The following is a 22650-nucleotide window of genomic DNA, read 5'->3' as shown; positions in this document are numbered from 1 at the left end:
CTCCGGATAAAGCGGAAGAAAATGGATGGCTGGATGGATGGATGGATGTCTTACATACAGTTTGCATATGTTCAAATCAAATCATCATTTTTTCATGTTGTGCAAATCAAGGAATATTTGTATATCACCCTCTGTGCATTTAGGGAATAACCCTGTTGTGTCTGATGATTTGTGGATGTTCACGCTGGTTATACGGTCGCAAAGTGAGTAAAAAGGAGTTTTACTGGTGATGCGTTAACATATACAGTATTTGCGACCGTATAACAGCATGCATGTCCGCAAATCATCAGACACAAGGGGGTTATTCTCATTCTAACCCAATTCCATTGCTTGCACGGTTTATTTTTCTGTAGGTAGTCAGTCAGTGAGCAGCGTCGCTCCAACAGCGGTCAGGGCGCAGAGTAATCCATCAAATGTGAAAATCCATCAAATCTGACATGGTAATTCTGTGTCAGAATCCACATCAGTACTTTCGTATGCTACCTTAAACTCACCCATTTGGGCGTTGATACGCAACTTTCTCACTCTCAACTAATAGCGCCATTATGACATCTGCGTAGCAGCGCGCGCAACCGGTGTTCTGTCGAATTGTGTGTCTCATCACATAAATTGACAGTTCCGCGTCCCGACAATATTGCACATGCGCAGTTGCACGGAGGGTTGGCCTGTCAGTTCAATTAAATTTTCAGTTCAGTTTCAGTTTATTTTCATTTATATAGCACCAAATCACAACAAAGTTGCCTCAAGGCGCTTCACACAAGTAAGGTCTGACATCTCGTCAGAACGCCAGTCAAGGCGCAGCGTAATACATCCAAATGTGAAATGGTTGAAAATTTTGCCACCGTTACCCCGATATTATACAGTCTGAAATCTCACACGATTAACCAATCAGATTTGCGGAAAAAATGTAATTGGATTAGAATTGCAGTTATTGAGACAAATTTAACTTCATAGGAATTTAGCTTTAAGTTAGCAAAAGTAAGCTAAAACTGTAAGATGACTCCATCTTATCGGGTTACAAAAATGGTGTTTTCAGTTTATTTCTCACTAGCCTTTACATAATACTAGCAAGAGTGGCTTGGCTCTACTGGTGGTTGGCTCTCACTGCGGTATTGTATCACTTCCTGTTCCGGAGCACAGCAGTGTTTTGCTGTATCTGTTAGCTGTTTAATCTGCGCAGTTAGATTGATCTAGTTAACTAGATAACGATTTGTTTCACAGTGTAATCTTCATGTGCCTTAACTAAAGCACTCCCTCTGCTGAATCACCTCTAAATTATTTACACATTATTTTTAGGAATGTGTTTTTAGGAATCCGCTAGCTTAGCGCAGCTACTAGCTCTTAGCCGATTTAGCATGGCGGCTTCTCCTGTCTCTCCTGCACTTTTCTGCTCTGGGTGTGAAATGTTTAGTTATTCCTCGGCCTCCTTTAGCAGTAATGGTACTTGTAATAAGTGTAGCTTATTCATAGCTTTGGAGGCCAGGCTGGGCGAATTGGAGACTCGGCTCCGCACCGTGGAAAATTCTACAGCTAGCCAGGCCCTTGTAGTCGGTGCGGACCAAGGTAGCTTAGCCGCCGTTAGTTCCCTTCCAGCAGATCCCGAGCAGCCGGGAAAGCAGGCCGACTGGGTGACTGTGAGGAGGAAGCGTAGCCCTAAACAGAAGCCCCGTGTACACCGCCAACCCGTTCACATTTCTAACCGTTTTTCCCCACTTGGCAACACACCCGCCGAGGATCAAACTCTGGTTATTGGCGACTCTGTTTTGAGAAATGTGAAGTTAGCGACACCAGCAACCATAGTCAGTAGTCTTCCGGGGGCCAGAGCAGGCGACATTGAAGAAAATTTGAAACTGCTGGCTAAGGCTAAGCGTAAATTTGGTAAGATTGTAATTCACGTCGGCAGCAATGACACCTGGTTACGCCAATCAGAGGTCACTAAAATTAACATTGAATCGGTGTGTAACTTTGCAAAAACAATGTCGGACTCTGTAGTTTTCTCTGGGCCCCTCCCCAATCGGACCGGGAGTGACGTTTAGCCGCATGTTCTCCTTGAATTGCTGGCTGTCTGAGTGGTGTCCAAAAAATGAGGTGGGCTTCATAGATAATTGGCAAAGCTTCTGGGGAAAACCTGGTCTTGTTAGGAGAGACGGCATCCATCCCACTTTGGATGGAACAGCTCTCATTTCTAGAAATCTGGCCAATTTTCTTAAATCCTCCAAACCGTGACTATCCAGGGTTGGGACCAGGAAGCAGAGTTGTAGTCTTACACACCTCTCTGCAGCTTCTCTCCCCTTGCCATCCCCTCATTACCCCATCCCCATAGAGACGGTGCCTGCTCCCAGACCACCAATAACCAGTAAAAATCTATTTAAGCATAAAAATTCAAAAAGAAAAAATAATATAGCACCTTCAACTGCACCACAGACTAAAACAGTTAAATGTGGTCTATTAAACATTAGGTCTCTCTCTTCTAAGTCCCTGTTAGTAAATGATATAATAATTGATCAACATATTGATTTATTCTGCCTTACAGAAACCTGGTTACAGCAGGATGAATATCTTAGTTTAAATGAGTCAACACCCCCGAGTCACACTAACTGCCAGAACGCTCGTAGCACGGGCCGAGGCGGAGGATTAGCAGCAATCTTCCATTCCAGTTTATTAATTAATCAAAAACCCAGACAGAGCTTTAATTCATTTGAAAGCTTGACTCTTAGTCTTGTCCATCCAAATTGGAAGTCCCAAAAAACAGTTTTATTTGTTATTATCTATCGTCCACCTGGTTGTTACTGTGAGTTTCTCTGTGAATTTTCAGACCTTTTGTCTGACTTAGTGCTTAGCTCAGATAATTATAGTGGGCGATTTTAACATCCACACAGATGCTGAGAATGACAGCCTCAACACTGCATTTAATCTATTATTAGACTCAATTGGCTTTGCTCAAAATGTAAATGAGTCCACCCACCACTTTAATCATATCTTAGATCTTGTTCTGACTTATGGTATGGAAATTTAAGACTTAACAGTATTCCCTGAAAACTCCCTTCTGTCTGATCATTTCTTAATAACATTTACATTTACTCTGATGGACTACCCAGCAGTGGGGAATAACTTTCATTACACTAGAAGTTTTTCAGAAAGCGCTGTAACTAGGTTTAAGGATATGATTCCTTCTTTATGTTCTCTAATGCCATATACCAACACAGTGTAGAGTAGCTACCTAAACTCTGTGAGTGAGATAGAGTATCTCGTCAATAGTTTTACATCCTCATTGAAGACAACTTTGGATGCTGTAGCTCCTCTGAAAAAGAGAGCCTTAAATCAGAAGTGCCTGACTCCGTGGTATAACTCACAAACTCGCAGCTTAAAGCAGATAACCCGTAAGTTGGAGAGGAAATGGCGTCTCACTAATTTAGAAGATCTTCACTTAGCCTGGAAAAAGAGTCTGTTGCTCTATAAAAAAGCCCTCCGTAAAGCTAGGACATCTTACTACTCATCACTAATTGAAGAAAATAAGAACAACCCCAGGTTTCTTTTCAGCACTGTAGCCAGGCTGACAAAGAGTCAGAGCTCTATTGAGCCGAGTATTCCTTTAACTTTAACTAGTAATGACTTCATGACTTTCTTTGCTAATAAAATTTTAACTATTAGAGAAAAAATTACTCATAACCATCCTAAGGACATATCGTTATCTTTGGCTGCTTTCAGTGATGGCGGTATTTGGTTAGACTCTTTCTCTCCGATTGTTCTGTCTGAGTTATTTTCATTTGTTACTTCCTCCAAACCATCAACGTGTCTATTAGACCCCATTCCTACCAGGCTGCTCAAGGAAGCCCTACCATTAATTAATGCTTCGATCTTAAATATGATCAATCTATCTTTATTAGTTGCCTATGTACCACAGGCTTTTAAGGTGGCAGTAATTAAACCATTACTTAAAAAGCCATCACTTGACCCAGCTATCTTAGCTAATTATAGGCCAATCTCCAACCTTCCTTTTCTCTCAAAAATTCTTGAAAGGGTAGTTGTAAAACAGCTAACTGATCATCTGCAGAGGAATGGTCTATTTGAAGAGTTTCAGTCAGGTTTTAGAATTCATTATAGTACAGAAACAGCATTAGTGAAGGTTACAAATGATCTTCTTATGGCCTCAGACAGTGGACTCATCTCTGTGCTTGTTCTGTTAGACCTCAGTGCTGCTTTTGATACTGTTGACCATAAAATTTTATTACAGAGATTAGAGCATGCCATAGGTATTAAAGGCACTGCGCTGCGGTGGTTTGAATCATATTTATCTAATAGATTACAATTTGTTCATGTAAATGGGGAATCTTCTTCACAGACTAAGGTTAATTATGGAGTTACACAAGGATCTGTGCTAGGACCAATTTTATTCACTTTATACATGTTTCCCTTAGGCAGTATTATTAGATGGCATTGCTTAAATTTTCATTGTTACGCAGATGATACCCAGCTTTATCTATCCATGAAGCCAGAGGACACACACCAATTAGCTAAACTGCAGGATTGTCTTACAGACATAAAGACATGGATGACCTCTAATTTCCTGCTTTTAAACTCAGATAAAACTGAAGTTATTGTACTTGGCCCCACAAATCTTAGAAACATGGTGTCTAACCAGATCCTTACTCTGGATGGCATTACCCTGACCTCTAGTAATACTGTGAGAAATCTTGGAGTCATTTTTGATCAGGATATGTCATTCAATGCGCATATTAAACAAATATGTAGGACTGCTTTTTTGCATTTGCGCAATATCTCTAAAATTAGAAAGGTCTTGTCTCAGAGTGATGCTGAAAAACTAATTCATGCATTTATTTCCTCTAGGCTGGACTATTGTAATTCATTATTATCAGGTTGTCCTAAAAGTTCCCTGAAAAGCCTTCAGTTAATTCAAAATGCTGCAGCTAGAGTACTGACAGGGACTAGAAGGGGAGAGCATATCTCACCCATATTGGCCTCTCTTCATTGGCTTCCTGTTAATTCTAGAATAGAATTTAAAATTCTTCTTCTTACTTATAAGGTTTTGAATAATCAGGTCCCATCTTATCTTAGGGACCTCATAGTACCATATCACCCCAATAGAGCGCTTCGCTCTCAGACTGCAGGCTTACTTGTAGTTCCTAGGGTTTGTAAGAGTAGAATGGGAGGCAGAGCCTTCAGCTTTCAGGCTCCTCTCCTGTGGAACCAGCTCTCAATTCAGATCAGGGAGACAGACACCCTCTCTACTTTTAAGATTAGGCTTAAAACTTTCCATTTTGCTAAAGCTTATAGTTAGGGCTGGATCAGGTGACCCTGAACCATCCCTTAGTTATGCTGCTATAGACTTAGACTTCCCACTGTCGCCAAGTGCTTGCTCACAGGGGGTCGTTTTGACCGTTGGGTTTTTCCGTAATTATTGTATGGCCTTGCCTTACAATATAAAGCGCCTTGGGGCGACTGTTTGTTGTGATTTGGCGCTATATAAATAAAATTGATTTGATTTGATAATATATGAGAAACATGTATATAAAGACAGAAAACTAAACAGTTTTGAAGAGACCAGCGACTGACGTCACGGTACAGCTCTACTCTGATTGGCTGTCACTCACATCACTCAAAACCAAAACAGATCCAACTGAAACAGAATGTGACTTTTTAACCTCTTAAAATACATCAAGGTTTGCCATCTTTTAACTTGTCCAAGGTCTGTGTCCTAAAAATGTTCCCTGTGAATTAGCAAACCCTGGCAGTAACAGGACTGGATTTATACTGCGTGCAAACAGGCGGACAGACGGATGAAAAGCCTTTGCAATACCTGATGGCCATATTTGATGGCCTTGAGTAAAAATGCAACAACCCCCCCTTCAGTTAATTATTTATTATTGTAAGTTTCATACAGTATTGCAAAGCAAATATTTAAGTTCTCATACAATGTATGAAAGCCAATAAAAGAATGTACATCGATATATTCTCTTGATGAAGGCAATTCAGCGCAGCGCAGCATAGCGGGATGCAGTTCAGGCAGCCTATTCTTTACAGCTAATAAAGAGCTTAAACTTATCCTCGCTTTTTTCTCTGGATTTATCAGCAGATAGGTATGGGCATGGTTGCATCCTCACTTTAGTAGATTAATAAGGTGTTAGCCATCTATTCATACAGTACATGAACAACAGTAACTTCCATCAGCGTAATGCAAATAAGAATGCCGGGTTTTATACATTTCACCCAAACAACCTCTGTGGCAGGTGGTGTTGTCACTTTGACCCAGGTGGTGGCAACTGTTGTTGGACCACAATCAAGGACTAAGAACCGCCTAATTATAGTGAAGACAGGCAATGGGTTGGAACCGGGACTCAAAGGAAGAGATAGTAAAGCCAGTAGAAGATATTGACTATGAGAAACGCCATCGGGAAAACAGTACGGGAATGGCGGTCAATGTTGTGTGGGTTTTCCACAATGAAAACAGATACTGCTCTACGAGATGCATCCTTGACTGATGACAGGCCACAACCGTTCCCAGTCATCTTTTCTTTGGTGGCGCCACGCTCCTTTGTGTCAGTCTTTGCTGACTGTTCTGTGGGCTGCGTCGTGGACTCCTCTGCAGTGGAGTCGATCTCCACAGACTGGTTTGGTTGGTTGGCACTGACGATAGGGATGGAACCGTTCCCGTTGGATTGAATGAACTCCCTCAGCAGGTCCTATTCGCACAGATAGAGAAAGTGATAAATAGATCGATTAAGTAGATTGGCTGAGAGACTGATTCTGTTGCTCACCCTGTGTAAATCCTCTAAGGTCTGATGCTGCATGGTATAGAAGTGGGCACAGGCGTACTCCAGAAGTGCACCAAAGATAAAGGTGAAGCAGATGCCCAAGTAAACATCTATGGCCTTGATGAAGCAGTTGGCATTGGGCAGTGAAGTGCGGGCACCCATCATTAGGGTAGTCATCGTCAAAACTGTTGTCACTCCTGAAGCACAAACCATAACATGCTCAGTTTTAGAATTCATGAATTTATTCACATTTTATTTTGACCCTCGATTAAAAGATATGTATGGGTGTGTATATATACACACAAACCATATCTACATGTTCAAACCCCAATCTATCTGCTTTTTTTAATGAAAGTTGCTTAAATGTTGCTTTAAAAATAGAAAAAAAAATGCTTGAGATAAATTAGGTTTTTATGAAAGTTGATTAAAGACCAACCCTAAATTAAATTACTTTTCTTACCCCAACACTTCGTAAAAGGAAAAATGATTTTTCATGACGTACTTGTCATTTCTACAACTTACCTGTAACAACATCAACAGTGTGTGCTGGTCTTTTCCCAAGTTCCGTAGATGTCCCGAGTGACCAACAATAACTTTTTGCACATGCATGCAATGTTTCAATCAATCAATCAACATTTATTTATAAAGCGCTTTACAGCACCACTGGTGTCCAAAGTGCTTAATATTAAAAACACAAATTCACAACCGCACATAAAAACTCAACACTAAGTGTTAAAAATGAGTTTAATTAAATAAGTCTTTAACTTGGATTTAAAAAGTGCTAGGTCAGGAATAGTATGTAACGCAAAAGGTAGCTCGTTCCACAGTCTGGGGCTGGCTACCGCGAAAGCATGATCACCCCAGCGTTTATATCTTGACCTCGGAACATCTAAGTAAAGCTGGCCAGATACCCTTAATGTACTAGTGTAGGAGCGCAAAGTTAAAATTTCAGACAAGTAGGGAGGTGCAAGGCCATAAATAGCTTTAAAAAACAAACACTAAAATTTTTAAATAAATTCTAAAATGAACTGGAAGCCAGTGGAGTGAGTACAGGACAGGCGTAATATGCTCACATCTAAAAGCGTTTGTTAAAAGATGAGCAGCAGCATTCTGCACCAACTGGAGACGGCAAGAGACGGATTAATGCCCGAATAAAGTGCATTACAATAATCAAGTCTGGAGCTGATGAAAGCAGGAATGGCTGTCTCAAGATCACAGCCTACTGAGGAAGTGCTTTATTTTAGCCAAAAGTCTAAGTTGGAAAAAACTAGCTTTGACAACAGGGTTTATCTGTTGATCAAACCTCAAGCAGCTGTCAAATATCACAAATTCTTAACAGCTGGTTTTACATAGTTAGTCAAAGCACCAAAATTTGGTGTTTGGTGATTTGTTTTTATCGGTAGTCACATGACAATGGTGTCAGTTTGAGAGTTTGCAGTATGAGAGTTACGCATAAGGCAGAATGGATCTGGCACTGAACAGGTGAGTTATTTGAGATGAAACCAGGCATTTTATTGAACTATAGAGGGGTGGGCACTCTGACAAATGTAAACTTGGCTGCACTATCGTGCACTCCCTCCTCCCTTTTCAGGCAGAATTTCACGCTCAAGGCCCTGGGCATGCCAATGTGCAGATGGAACATTCTTTGTTTTAACAAGGATGACAATCATCCATTACTGCCAAGTGATCTATAGTACAACCCCTGGCAAAAGTATGGAATCACCGGCCTCGGAGGATGTTCATTCAGTTGTTTAATTTTGTAGAAAAAAAGCAGATCACAGACATGACACAAAACTAAAGTCATTTCAAATGGCAACTTTCTGGCTTTAAGAAACACTATAAGAAATCAAGAAAAAAAGATTGTGGCAGTCAGTAACGGTTACTTTTTTAGACCAAGCAAAGGAAAAAAATATGGAATCACTCAATTCTGAGGAAAAAATTATGGAATCACCCTGTAAATTTTCATCCCCAAAACTAACACCTGCATCATATCAGATCTGCTCGTTAGTCTGCATCTAAAAAAGAGTGATCACACCTTGGAGAGCTGTTGCACCAAGTGGACTGACATGAATCATGGCTTCAACATGAGAGATGTCAATTGAAACAAAGGAGAGGATTATCAAACTCTTAAGAGAGAGTAAATCATCACGCAATGTTGCAAAAGATGTTGGTTGTTCACAGTCAGCTGTGTCTAAACTCTGGACCAAATACACACAACATGGGAAGGTTGTTAAAGGCAAACATACTGGTAGAAATGAGGAACGAATGGGAGGAAACTGGAGTCAACGTCTGTGACCGAACTGTAAGAAACAGCCTAAAGGAAATGGGATTTACATACAGAAAAGCTAAACGAAAGGCATCATTAACACCTAAACAGAAAAAACAAGGTTACAATGGGCTAAGGAAAAGCAATTGTGGACTGTGGATGACTGGATGAAAGTCATATTCAGTGATGAATCTCGAATCTGCATTGGGCAGAGGTGATGATGCTGGAACTTTTGTTTGGTGCCTTTCCAATGAGATTTATAAAGATGACTGCCTGAAGAGAACATGTAAATTTCCACAGTCATTGATGATATGGGGCTGCATGTCAGGTAAAGGCACTGGGCAGATGGCTGTCATTACATCATCAATAAATGCACAAGTTTATGTTGATATTTTGGACAATTGAAAGGATGTTTGGGGATGATAAAATCATTTTTCAAGATGATAATGCATCTTGCCATAGAGCAAAAACTGCAAAAACATTCCTTACAAAAAGACACATAGGGTCAATGTGCAGATCTGATTTGATGCAGGTGTTAATTTGGGGGATGAAAATTTACAGGGTGATTCCATAATTTTTTCCTCTGCTTGGTCTAAAAAAGTAACCGTTACTGACTGTTGTGTGGGCCGCTGAAGAGGAGGTACTGCTGGCCCACCACCACCAGAGGGCGCCCTGCTTGGAGTGCGGGCTCCAAGCACGAGAGGGCGCCAGACCCAGAAGAAGTGACAGCTGTCACTCATCCTCTGCACCAGCTGTCACTCGTTATCATCACTACCATAAAAAGCCGGACTGCAACTCCACCTCCCCGGCCGAGAAATCCTGTTGGGAAGGTGTCGTAGCAACGGACCCACAACAGGGGGCGCAAATGAACGGACAATGAGTAAGCCAAAAGGTAACAATTTAATGTTGTGATATTACACAACGAAACGTGTCTTAATTTCACAGTCAATAAACACCAGGTGAAGTGTGGGCAGGCTCGAAGATAGAAGGCGCCCGACGAGAGAGAAGCCGCGTCCCACACGGCTTCCACCACCAACGGCCTGAAGAACACCGGAGCCGCCAAGTCCCGAGTCCCCAGGTGGCCTCTGTCTTCGACTGTCGACCCTGGTACTGCTGGCAGAAAGCAGAAATATGATGTGTGAGTGTGAGTCCGCACACTCAGTAATCTATAGTCCAGATACCGTTAGGAGGGAGCACCTCCACCTCCAAATCACACACACTCGTGCAGCTCCTGTTTGTCCCTCTTCTGGGTCTTCACAGGAATGCGACTGCACACAGAACAAAGTTAGACAGCGTATTAGTCAGCAGAGAAATTACCTTGGTTCTGGTAGTCGTTTTCTCAGCGGGGAGGTGGAGTTGCAGTCCGGCTTTTATGGTAGTGATGATAACGAGTGACAGCTGGTGCAGAGGATGAGTGACAGCTGTCACTTCTTCTGGGTCTGGCGCCCTCTCGGGCTTGGAGCCCGCACTCCAAGCAGGGCGCCCTCTGGTGGTGGTGGGCCAGCAGTACCTCCTCTTCAGCGGCCCACACAACACTGACTGCCACAATCTTTTTTTCCTTGAGTTTCTTATAGTGTTTCTTAAAGCCAGAAAGTTGCCATTTGAAATGACTTTAGTTTTGTGTCATGTCTGTGATCTGCTTTTTTTCTACAAAATTAAACAACTGAATGAACATCCTCTGAGGCCGGTGATTCCATAATTTTTGCCAGGGGTTGTAGTACTCACTTTGTGAACTTTGCACACTTGTAGCTTCCTTAATAATTCAAAGTTCTCCAGACTGCTTTCTGTTCTCTGTCCTAGACTTAAACAATGGTTTAGTCTGGGACAGTGACTGAACAAGCGTTAACTTGTTGACTTCAGGCCGTTGCTCACAGGAGGATTGGTTGTACTGTTTGAAACAATACATGGATACTAACCAATGCAGTTCTTGCTGGTACTGAGGACTGGCTGATCCAAAATGAAACCCAGGACAGAACCACAAGCAGAGTAGAGGGGACATATGTCTCCAAGATAAAGAACAAAACATTTCTACGAAGTGCAAAGTGCAACATCAGTTTGGGATATGTTCCTGTCAAGACAAAAAGACAGTGCTTCAACCAAACACAACAAATACATTAATTTCACAATTACATTTCACTGTGGCATGCACAAGTTCAAGGAAAGAGGCTTTTACACATTTTACTTTTATTACATTTAAAAAGTATATATAATTTTATGTTTCCTTTTAAAATTCCTGCTCTTTCATCTTAATGTAATACAAATGTCTACAACATTATAAAAATACATAAAATGCTGTAAAGCATGTACCTGTAAATAGAGTTTTGAACACATTTTTCCTCCAACCATACATTTTCTATTTGATCAGACAATGTGTTTTTAAATCAGAATGTCTGTTTATTTGTATACAACTGAGATATATTTTTCAGTTTGTCTTCACTGTGCCACCAGTTTATTTCCCTGAGGATGAGGCCTTTTAAACAGCATAGAAGATTCCAGGAAAATGGTGGAATAACTTGTAAAAGCTTCTGGATGACCAATTGACATAATATTGGGATTAATTGGGGGACATTTGTCTGTATTTAAGGACCTAATGGAAGGACCAGTGCCTTTGAGCATGAAAACAATGTGAAGAATTAAGGACAAGCTTTTGGGAACAAAATTTCAACTCATAAGTCAGGTTTCTCCTTGGAGCCATCTGATAAGGATTATTGGTACCTTCAAGCAACTGTATAATCTATTCCACAAAACATGAGAAGCTTGGAGCCATAATGACTTCACATCATAAAGGAGGGGTTACAACTTAACCCGAGTCATTAACCCCAATATCGTCATGGAATTGATGTTGGAGTTTGGGGCATATTTGTAAAATGTCAAAATAGTGTTTCAATGTGAGTTGGAGAGTGGAAGGTATTTGGACCTACTGCATCACAACATATTGTTAGATAATATCTGTGCTAATTCCTTATTTTATGTAGTTAAAGTATTTGCTTTTGTTACCTGTTTAGAAGTGCCTGGTTCTAACTGGTTGAAGGTCTCAACAGAAGAGTTAGGTTTCACTTCCATCACGCATGCGCAAGTTTAAGATAAAGGGAGGACTTCCCTCTGTTTGTGGGGAGCCAGTAAGAATAGGTTTGTGAGACTAAAATCCACCCACTGTACCGCCTGTATTGTTTTGTACAAAAGCATTTATGCCGCCCATGTTCTAGGTGTTTTCAGGAAATGGAGTCCGTGTGTGGGCTCCGTTCTGGGGACCTGGGCCTGGTTTTCAGCGTGACTTTGAATAAATTCAAACTGAGGAATGTATCGATTTTGTTCTTTATAAGGGGCAGTGTATTACAAAATGAACTGGGAGGAATTACAATATTTCAGTTGTACTAGGAAGGACTTGAATTCCCTGCTCAAAACATCATTGAACAGTGCAGCTGATGGCAGCTCAGACATTAACCAGGCCCACTGTCAAAGCTTCCAGTGTGAACCAGGACTCAACCCAGCCTGTCCACCACTTCAACCAAACTCTCACCTGTCGTAGGTGGTAAAAGGCAGTATCGGCCGGCGGCCCCCAGTGTGCTGCACATGTTCAAAACCGTAATGGAATGTACTTATAAAAAGTTTGACATTTCTGAATTATAAACCTTTGTTTTCAGCTGATCTTCCGAAATATTCTAATATTTTGAGCTGCACATTATACGTATTTGTATTTTTTGGAGCAGTTAACTGTAATTATCAAAATAAATTAAAAATACTTAAAACATTTTAGTTTGTATTGTCACATGCCCGTGGCTCAGAGGACAGTGACAAGGAGGAGACACAAACAAGAGGATTAGAAAAATAGAAGTATTTATTTACAATAGTTTAAGTCAATAAATTAAAAGGTGCAAAGATGTGCAGCTGTGCAAAAAGGCGCTCTGTTACCGGTCGGCGCAGCGAGACGTCCTAAAAAGAGAGGGAGAGAACAAAATGAATTAGTTGGGCCCACTTAAGAGACAGGGACACCGGGCCCAGGTGCCCCTGATTATGGGCCCGCCCCGCTACAAGACGGCAGGGCCGTCACACCCTCCCCTTCAAAAGGGAAGTCCACCTAAGGACTTTCCAAACCAATCGCGAACAGCACAATTTTTTCTTTTTGTTAGTAGTACTACATTATATTTTGTTGCACCAAAATTACAATATTTACAGCTTACTTATATTCAGCTATACATTTTTTTCCTTTACAAACTACTTTAAAATCTGATAGGACTAAGTTTTTTCTTCTATTTTCCATTATCAAACAAGAGAAGTTCTACTTAGCTATACAGGCTAAAGATGACACCAATTGGTAAAGTCACAAGCTTAGCACACATCCTCTGCTGCACCTCCAGAGTTCTGGCGCCTGAAACTGAGGACAGGCAGAAGAGAGACAGGCACAAAAATGACGGCAACTTTGCTTTTTCCTTTTTTAAACTGGCGCACGTGACAAAGCATCAGCCAACAAGTTATCAGAACCTTTAATATGACGAATGTCTAAACTGAACGCCTGTAGAAACAGCACTTTCAACGTTTTTTCACATCTACGTGACCAACGTCATCATGGGCAACTCTGCGCACATCATGAAACATCTCAGGAACAACAATCTGAAAAATGGGCTCACCAATGAAGTCACCATGACATGGGACCCACTTGCGCACCAACAGACCCCTCCTGCATGAAGTACCCATGAGCAGCACTCTGTACCTTGTCACCTGGAAAGAACATTTCAAACAAAACTGAAAGAGCTGGATCAGACTTTTGATGCTGACTCCATTCCTTCACAGAGACAGATGCTGGGAGCTCGGGCAACAAGACTGAGCTCTCAAGCACATCCGACTCAGACGCACGAAATTGAGTGGCACGTCACGACACAAGCCGGAAACACCTCTGGACACTGCTCTTCAAGCAGAGATGACGAGCGTGGCTCAGGGGTCACCACGGGCAAAGGAGACCTCGGCCACACAGCACTACCAACCAAATCATTGCCTAAAATCAATGAAACCCCAGGAAGCGGCAGAGTGGGGCGCACGCCTACAATCACCAGACCATTAATAAACCCACATTCTAACATAATTGTGTGCCTCGGCAAGGAGACCACACCCAGCTCCATCCCATGCATAAGGACAGTCACCCGTTTCTGTAGCAGAGGAAAATGGAAGGACAGAAGCCACTATAAATGAGTGTTTAGCCCCTGTGTCACGCAGCATCTGTAATATGAACACGCTGCTCCGCTCCCCACAATGGCACACATACGCATCATGGATGAAGGAGCAAAAGCTTATCGAACCCTTTTCCTGGACTTATATTTGAAGCTGACAGAGCAGGAGCTGAAGGGCCGTACATTTTACACTCAATTTTAGACTTGAGCACAGGAACTGAGACTTCCAGTGGCCCGTTGCCTGACGTATTACACTGCTAGAGTGCCCTCTGAATGAAGCAGAGCGACCTGTGCAAAGGTCTGCGAGTAGGAGCGACTTTCACTGATATAGGCTGGTCCTAAATGAAAAATTCAGCCTAGCCCCTTGAGAGTCAGGACAAAATCATCTGCCAGCTCAGCTGCCTTCAGAGCAGTGCTGGGTTGCTTGTCAGTAACATAAGTAGCTACTGCTGAGGAATACAGTTCTTAACCTGCTCCAAGATCATCAACTCTGACAAACCCTCAAAAGTGTCAATATTTAAAGCGAACAACAACAATTAAATTGGACAGGTTAAATCTAATGAATTCCACTTGAGTTTGACATTCATTTTTCTCAAAATTCCTGAATTTCTGGCGATAAGCTTCTGGGACTAATTCGTAAGATTTTAGAACCGCAGCCTTTATTTTGGCATAATCCAGACACTCTGCAGCGTTCAATGCAGAATAAGCCTCCTGGGCACGACCAGTAAACACGGACTGCAACAACAAAGCTCTATCACAATCCGCCTAATTTTTAACATCTGCAATGCGCTCGAACAGAACAAAAAAAAGTATCTGGATCTTTTTCATTAAACTTTGGCATTAGGTGCAGACTAGCACCCACGTCAAACGCGTTAGGAGCAGGCCTATACAGCAGAGGAAAATGATTCTTCACTCACCTCGCCTATAACCTTACCATCCCGAATCAAATTCAATTTATAGTGTTCCAATTCCAATCTCATTTTTTCAGTCTCTTGTCTGACACGTTCTAACTGAACCTCTTTTTCAGCTTCAGTTCTCAGTCTCATTTGTTCCAGTTGAATTTCAGCATCTTTTCTGCTTTTCTCTTGTTCAATTTGCAGCAACATTAATTCCTTACGCTGCTCAAAACTCAGTCCATTAAACGAAACAGACAGCTCGGGTTTAGAATTGACATATAAACCCGACTGTTGCTCCCCCTCTCAGGACGCCTTTATTAAAAAGCGCAGCAGTGATTATATCTCTATCATCATCTTTGCGTATATTATTTCCCACTGTAATGCCGTAGTGTTCAGCTATCTGCAATAAGTGTTTCTTTTGACAATTTTCCAAAAGAAAACTTTCAGAAGGAGTGGAGAAAAATGCGAAACAGAAGCCATGGTTACAAAAAAAAAAAAAAAGTAATGTGAACCGAACTGAATGCAAACTGCCAAGCTCACATAACCGAGGCTGAGGGCCAGCGCGTCCCTCGGAGTCCCTCGCCCTGAACTACTTAACCCAAATCTACCTGCTTAACCTAGTCTTCTTGCGGTCTCATATGGTGGGTATTTATGCGCTAAAACCCGATGGGTCTGAGCAGCGACCAGCAAGCTGACAACCCCAGAACACCACGGACGCACTCCCAAGCCGAAGCTTGTAGCCACGTTCACCATTGCCCTCACAAATAAAAGCAGGCAAATCTCCTTATGAGAAAAGCCACTAAAGCCTAACGAAGGACTCCAAAACACCATGCAGCACGAGACAGCACTTACCTTCACCTCGGATCAAAAAAAAACAAAACAATTTGGCTTCAAACCTCTCGCGTGTCCCCACAAACAAACAAACGAACGCGCAATCAGCAGGTGCGCACCGGATTCTAATCACGTAATCAGCGTGCGGCAAAGCCCCAACACAAAAACAGGCCTAAAAACAAACTTTAACCAAATAAATTTACAAAAACTAAACGCGCTGACTACAAAAATTAAATTTAAAGGACGAGCCCACTCGTCACGTGCCGTGGGTTCCCCCCGGAGGAGCTGGGGGAGGTATGTGTGATTGGGAGGTCTGGGCGGCTTTGCTTGAGCTGCTGCCCCCGCGACCCGACTCCGGATAAAGCGGAAGAAAATGGATGGCTGGATGGATGGATGGATGTCTTACATCAGTTTGCATATGTTCAAATCAAATCATCATTTTTTCATGTTGTGCAAATCAAGGATATTGATATACCCTCTGTGCATTTAGGAATAACCCTGTTGTGTCTGATGATTTGTGGATGTTCACCGCTGGTTATACGGTCGCAAAGTGAGTAAAAAGGAGTTTTACTGGTGATGCGTTAAACATATACAGTATTTGCGGACCGTATAACAGCATGCATGTCCGCAAATCATCAGACACAAGGGGTTATTCTCATTCTAACCCATTCCATTGCTTGCACGGTTTATTTTTCTGTAGGTAGTCAGTCAGTGAGCAGCGTCGCTCCAACAGCGGTCAGGGCGCAGAGTAATCCAGCAAATGTGAAATCCATCAAATCTGACATGGTAATTCTGTGTCAGAATCCACATCAGTACTTTCGTATGCTACCTAAAATAAACCACCATTTGGGCGTTGATACGCAACTTTCTCACTCTCAAATAGCGCCATTATGACATCTGCGTAGCAGCGCGCGCAACCGGTGTTCTGTCGAATTGTGTGTCTCATCACATAAATTGACAGTTCCGCGTCCCGACAATATTGCACATGCGCAGTGCACGGAGGGTGGCCTGTCAGTTCAATTAAATTTTCAGTTCAGTTTCAGTTTATTTCATTTATATAGCACCAAATCACAACAAAGTTGCCTCAAGGCTTTCACACAAGTAAGGTCTGACATCTCGTCAGAACGCCAGTCAAGGCGCAGCGTAATACATCCAAATGTGAAATGGTTGAAAATTTTGCCACCGTTACCCCGATATTATACAGTCTGAAATCTCACACGATTAACCAATCAGATTTGCGGAAAAAAAAATGTAATTGGATTAGAATTGCAGTTATTGAGACAAATTAACTTCATAGGAATTAGCTTTAAGTTAGCAAAAGTAAGCTAAAACTGTAAGATGACTCCATCTTATCGGGTTACAAAATGGTGTTTTCAGTTTATTTCTCACTAGCCTTTACATAATACTAGCAAGAGTGGCTTGGCTCTACTGGTGGTTGGCTCTCACTGCGGTATTTATCACTTCCGTTCCGGAGCACAGCAGTGTTTGCTGTCTGTTAGCTGTTTAATCTGCGCAGTTAGATTGATCTAGTTAACTAGATAACGATTTGTTTCACAGTGTAATCTTCATGTGCCTTAACTAAAGCACTCCCTCTGCTGAATCACCTCTAAATTATTTACACATTATTTTTAGGAATGTGTTTTAGGAATCCGCTAGCTTAGCGCAGCTACTAGCTCTTAGCCGATTTAGCATGGCGGCTTCTCCTGTCTCTCCTGCACTTTTCTGCTCTGGGTGTGAAATGTTTAGTTATTCCTCGGCCTCCTTTAGCAGTAATGGTACTTGTAATAAGTGTAGCTTATTCATAGCTTTGGAGGCCAGGCTGGGCGAATTGGAGACTCGGCTCGCACCGTGGAAAATTCTACAGCTAGCCAGGCCCTTGTAGTCGGTGCGGACCAAGGTAGCTTAGCCGCCGTTAGTTCCCTTCCAGCAGATCCCGAGCAGCCGGGAAAGCAGGCCGACTGGGTGACTGTGAGGAGGAAGCGTAGCCCTAAACAGAAGCCCCGTGTACACCGCCAACCCGTTCACATTTCTAACCGTTTTTCCCCACTTGGCAACACACCCGCCGAGGATCAAACTCTGGTTATTGGCGACTCTGTTTTGAGAAATGTGAAGTTAGCGACACCAGCAACCATAGTCAGTAGTCTTCCGGGGGCCAGAGCAGGCGACATTGAAGAAAATTTGAAACTGCTGGCTAAGGCTAAGCGTAAATTTGGTAAGATTGTAATTCACGTCGGCAGCAATGACACCTGGTTACGCCAATCAGAGGTCACTAAAATTAACATTGAATCGGTGTGTAACTTTGCAAAAACAATGTCGGACTCTGTAGTTTTCTCTGGGCCCCTCCCCAATCGGACCGGGAGTGACGTTTAGCCGCATGTTCTCCTTGAATTGCTGGCTGTCTGAGTGGTGTCCAAAAAATGGGTGGGCTTCATAGATAATTGGCAAAGCTTCTGGGGAAAACCTGGTCTTGTTAGGAGAGACGGCATCCATCCCACTTTGGATGGAGCAGCTCTCATTTCTAGAAATCTGGCCAATTTTCTTAAATCCTCCAAACCGTGACTATCCAGGGTTGGGACCAGGAAGCAGAGTTGTAGTCTTACACACCTCTCTGCAGCTTCTCTCCCTTGCCATCCCCTCATTACCCCATCCCCATAGAGACGGTGCCTGCTCCCAGACCACCAATAACCAGTAAAAATCTATTTAAGCATAAAAATTCAAAAAGAAAAAATAATATAGCACCTTCAACTGCACCACAGACTAAAACAGTTAAATGTGGTCTATTAAACATTAGGTCTCTCTCTTCTAAGTCCCTGTTAGTAAATGATATAATAATTGATCAACATATTGATTTATTCTGCCTTACAGAAACCTGGTTACAGCAGGATGAATATCTTAGTTTAAATGAGTCAACACCCCCGAGTCACACTAACTGCCAGAACGCTCGTAGCACGGGCCGAGGCGGAGGATTAGCAGCAATCTTCCATTCCAGTTTATTAATTAATCAAAAACCCAGACAGAGCTTTAATTCATTTGAAAGCTTGACTCTTAGTCTTGTCCATCCAAATTGGAAGTCCCAAAAAACAGTTTTATTTGTTATTATCTATCGTCCACCTGGTTGTTACTGTGAGTTTCTCTGTGAATTTTCAGACCTTTTGTCTGACTTAGTGCTTAGCTCAGATAATTATAGTGGGTGATTTTAACATCCACACAGATGCTGAGAATGACAGCCTCAACACTGCATTTAATCTATTATTAGACTCAATTGGCTTTGCTCAAAATGTAAATGAGTCCACCCACCACTTTAATCATATCTTAGATCTTGTTCTGACTTATGGTATGGAAATTTAAGACTTAACAGTATTCCCTGAAAACTCCCTTCTGTCTGATCATTTCTTAATAACATTTACATTTACTCTGATGGACTACCCAGCAGTGGGGAATAACTTTCATTACACTAGAAGTTTTTCAGAAAGCGCTGTAACTAGGTTTAAGGATATGATTCCTTCTTTATGTTCTCTAATGCCATATACCAACACAGTGTAGAGTAGCTACCTAAACTCTGTGAGTGAGATAGAGTATCTCGTCAATAGTTTTACATCCTCATTGAAGACAACTTTGGATGCTGTAGCTCCTCTGAAAAAGAGAGCCTTAAATCAGAAGTGCCTGACTCCGTGGTATAACTCACAAACTCGCAGCTTAAAGCAGATAACCCGTAAGTTGGAGAGGAAATGGCGTCTCACTAATTTAGAAGATCTTCACTTAGCCTGGAAAAAGAGTCTGTTGCTCTATAAAAAGCCCTCCGTAAAGCTAGGACATCTTACTCATCACTAATTGAAGAAAATAAGAACAACCCAGGTTTCTTTTCAGCACTGTAGCCAGGCTGACAAAGAGTCAGAGCTCTATTGAGCCGAGTATTCCTTTAACTTTAACTAGTAATGACTTCATGACTTTCTTTGCTAATAAAATTTTAACTATTAGAGAAAAAATTACTCATAACCATCCTAAGGACATATCGTTATCTTTGGCTGCTTTCAGTGATGGCGGTATTTGGTTAGACCTTTCTCTCCGATTGTTCTGTCTGAGTTATTTTCATTTGTTACTTCCTCCAAACCATCAACGTGTCTATTAGACCCCATTCCTACCAGGCTGCTCAAGGAAGCCCTACCATTAATTAATGCTTCGATCTTAAATATGATCAATCTATCTTTATTAGTTGCCTATGTACCACAGGCTTTTAAGGTGGCAGTAATTAAACCATTACTTAAAAAGCCATCACTTGACCCAGCTATCTTAGCTAATTATAGGCCAATCTCCAACCTTCCTTTTCTCTCAAAAATTCTTGAAAGGGTAGTTGTAAAACAGCTAACTGATCATCTGCAGAGGAAATGGTCTATTTGAAGAGTTTCAGTCAGGTTTTAGATCATTATAGTACAGAAACAGCATTAGTGAAGGTTACAAATGATCTCTTATGGCCTCAGACAGTGGACTCATCTCTGTGCTTGGTTCTGTTAGACCTCAGTGCTGCTTTTGATACTGTTGACCATAAAATTTTATTACAGAGATTAGAGCATGCCATAGGTATTAAAGGCACTGCGCTGCGGTGGTTTGAATCATATTTATCTAATAGATTACAATTTGTTCATGTAAATGGGGAATCTTCTTCACAGACTAAGGTTAATTATGGAGTTACACAAGGATCTGTGCTAGGACCAATTTTATTCACTTTATACATGTTTCCCTTAGGCAGTATTATTAGATGGCATTGCTTAAATTTTCATTGTTACGCAGATGATACCCAGCTTTATCTATCCATGAAGCCAGAGGACACACACCAATTAGCTAAACTGCAGGATTGTCTTACAGACATAAAGACATGGATGACCTCTAATTTCCTGCTTTTAAACTCAGATAAAACTGAAGTTATTGTACTTGGCCCCACAAATCTTAGAAACATGGTGTCTAACCAGATCCTTACTCTGGATGGCATTACCCTGACCTCTAGTAATACTGTGAGAAATCTTGGAGTCATTTTTGATCAGGATATGTCATTCAATGCGCATATTAAACAAATATGTAGGACTGCTTTTTTGCATTTGCGCAATATCTCTAAAATTAGAAAGGTCTTGTCTCAGAGTGATGCTGAAAAACTAATTCATGCATTTATTTCCTCTAGGCTGGACTATTGTAATTCATTATTATCAGGTTGTCCTAAAAGTTCCCTGAAAAGCCTTCAGTTAATTCAAAATGCTGCAGCTAGAGTACTGACAGGGACTAGAAGGGGAGAGCATATCTCACCCATATTGGCCTCTCTTCATTGGCTTCCTGTTAATTCTAGAATAGAATTTAAAATTCTTCTTCTTACTTATAAGGTTTTGAATAATCAGGTCCCATCTTATCTTAGGGACCTCATAGTACCATATCACCCCAATAGAGCGCTTCGCTCTCAGACTGCAGGCTTACTTGTAGTTCCTAGGGTTTGTAAGAGTAGAATGGGAGGCAGAGCCTTCAGCTTTCAGGCTCCTCTCCTGTGGAACCAGCTCTCAATTCAGATCAGGGAGACAGACACCCTCTCTACTTTTAAGATTAGGCTTAAACTTTCCATTTTGCTAAAGCTTATAGTTAGGGCTGGATCAGGTGACCCTGAACCATCCCTTAGTTATGCTGCTATAGACTTAGACTTCCCACTGTCGCCAAGTGCTTGCTCACAGGGGGTCGTTTTGACCGTTGGGTTTTTCCGTAATTATTGTATGGCCTTGCCTTACAATATAAAGCGCCTTGGGGCGACTGTTTGTTGTGATTTGGCGCTATATAAATAAAATTGATTTGATTTGATAATATATGAGAAACATGTATATAAAGACAGAAAACTAAACAGTTTTGAAGAGACCAGCGACTGACGTCACGGTACAGCTCTACTCTGATTGGCTGTCACTCACATCACTCAAAACCAAAACAGATCCAACTGAAACAGAATGTGACTTTTTAACCTCTTAAAATACATCAAGGTTTGCCATCTTTTAACTTGTCCAAGGTCTGTGTCCTAAAATGTTCCCTGTGAATTAGCAAACCCTGGCAGTAACAGGACTGGATTTATACTGCGTGCAAACAGGCGGACAGACGGATGAAAAGCCTTTGCAATACCTGATGGCCATATTTGATGGCCTTGAGTAAAAATGCAACAACCCCCCCTTCAGTTAATTATTTATTATTGTAAGTTTCATACAGTATTGCAAAGCAAATATTTAAGTTCTCATACAATGTATGAAAGCCAATAAAAGAAATGTACATCGATATTATTCTCTTGATGAAGGCAATTCAGCGCAGCGCAGCATAGCGGGATGCAGTTCAGGCAGCCTATTCTTTACAGCTAATAAAGAGCTTAAACTTATCCTCGCTTTTTTCTCTGGATTTATCAGCAGATAGGTTATGTGGCATGGTTGCATCCTCACTTTAGTAGATTAATAAGGTGTTAGCCATCTATTCATACAGTACATGAACAACAGTAACTTCCATCAGCGTAATGCAAATAAGAATGCCGGGTTTTATACATTTCACCCAAACAACCTCTGTGGCAGGTGGTGTTGTCACTTTGACCAGTGGTGGCAACTGTTGTTGGACCACAATCAAGGACTAAGAACCGCCTAATTATAGTGAAGACAGGCAATGGGTTGGAACCGGGACTCAAAGAAGAGATAGTAAAGCCAGTAGAAGATATTGAC

At 41.7% G+C, this 22650-nt stretch overlaps 1 protein-coding gene across 1 annotated transcript in view; it reads right to left on the bottom strand.

The window, feature by feature from the left end:
* Window positions 1-5974: 5974 nt before the first annotated feature.
* gabrp (gamma-aminobutyric acid type A receptor subunit pi) overlaps window positions 5975-22650 on the bottom strand; it is a 58041-nt gene continuing 41365 nt past the window's right edge. Inside the window, exons 9-10 of the mRNA XM_034181935.1 lie at window positions 6777-6970; window positions 5975-6701 (exon numbers count right to left, since the gene is read on the bottom strand). Of these exons, the coding sequence (XP_034037826.1) occupies window positions 6357-6701; window positions 6777-6970 (539 nt within the window). The 3' untranslated portion in view covers window positions 5975-6356. The remainder of the gene's footprint in view (window positions 6702-6776; window positions 6971-22650) is intronic.

The sequence above is a fragment of the Thalassophryne amazonica genome, chromosome 11 (assembly GCF_902500255.1).
Source record: "Thalassophryne amazonica chromosome 11, fThaAma1.1, whole genome shotgun sequence".
Lineage (NCBI taxonomy): Eukaryota > Metazoa > Chordata > Actinopteri > Batrachoidiformes > Batrachoididae > Thalassophryne > Thalassophryne amazonica.
This window is presented reverse-complemented; position numbering and strand designations above follow the sequence as displayed.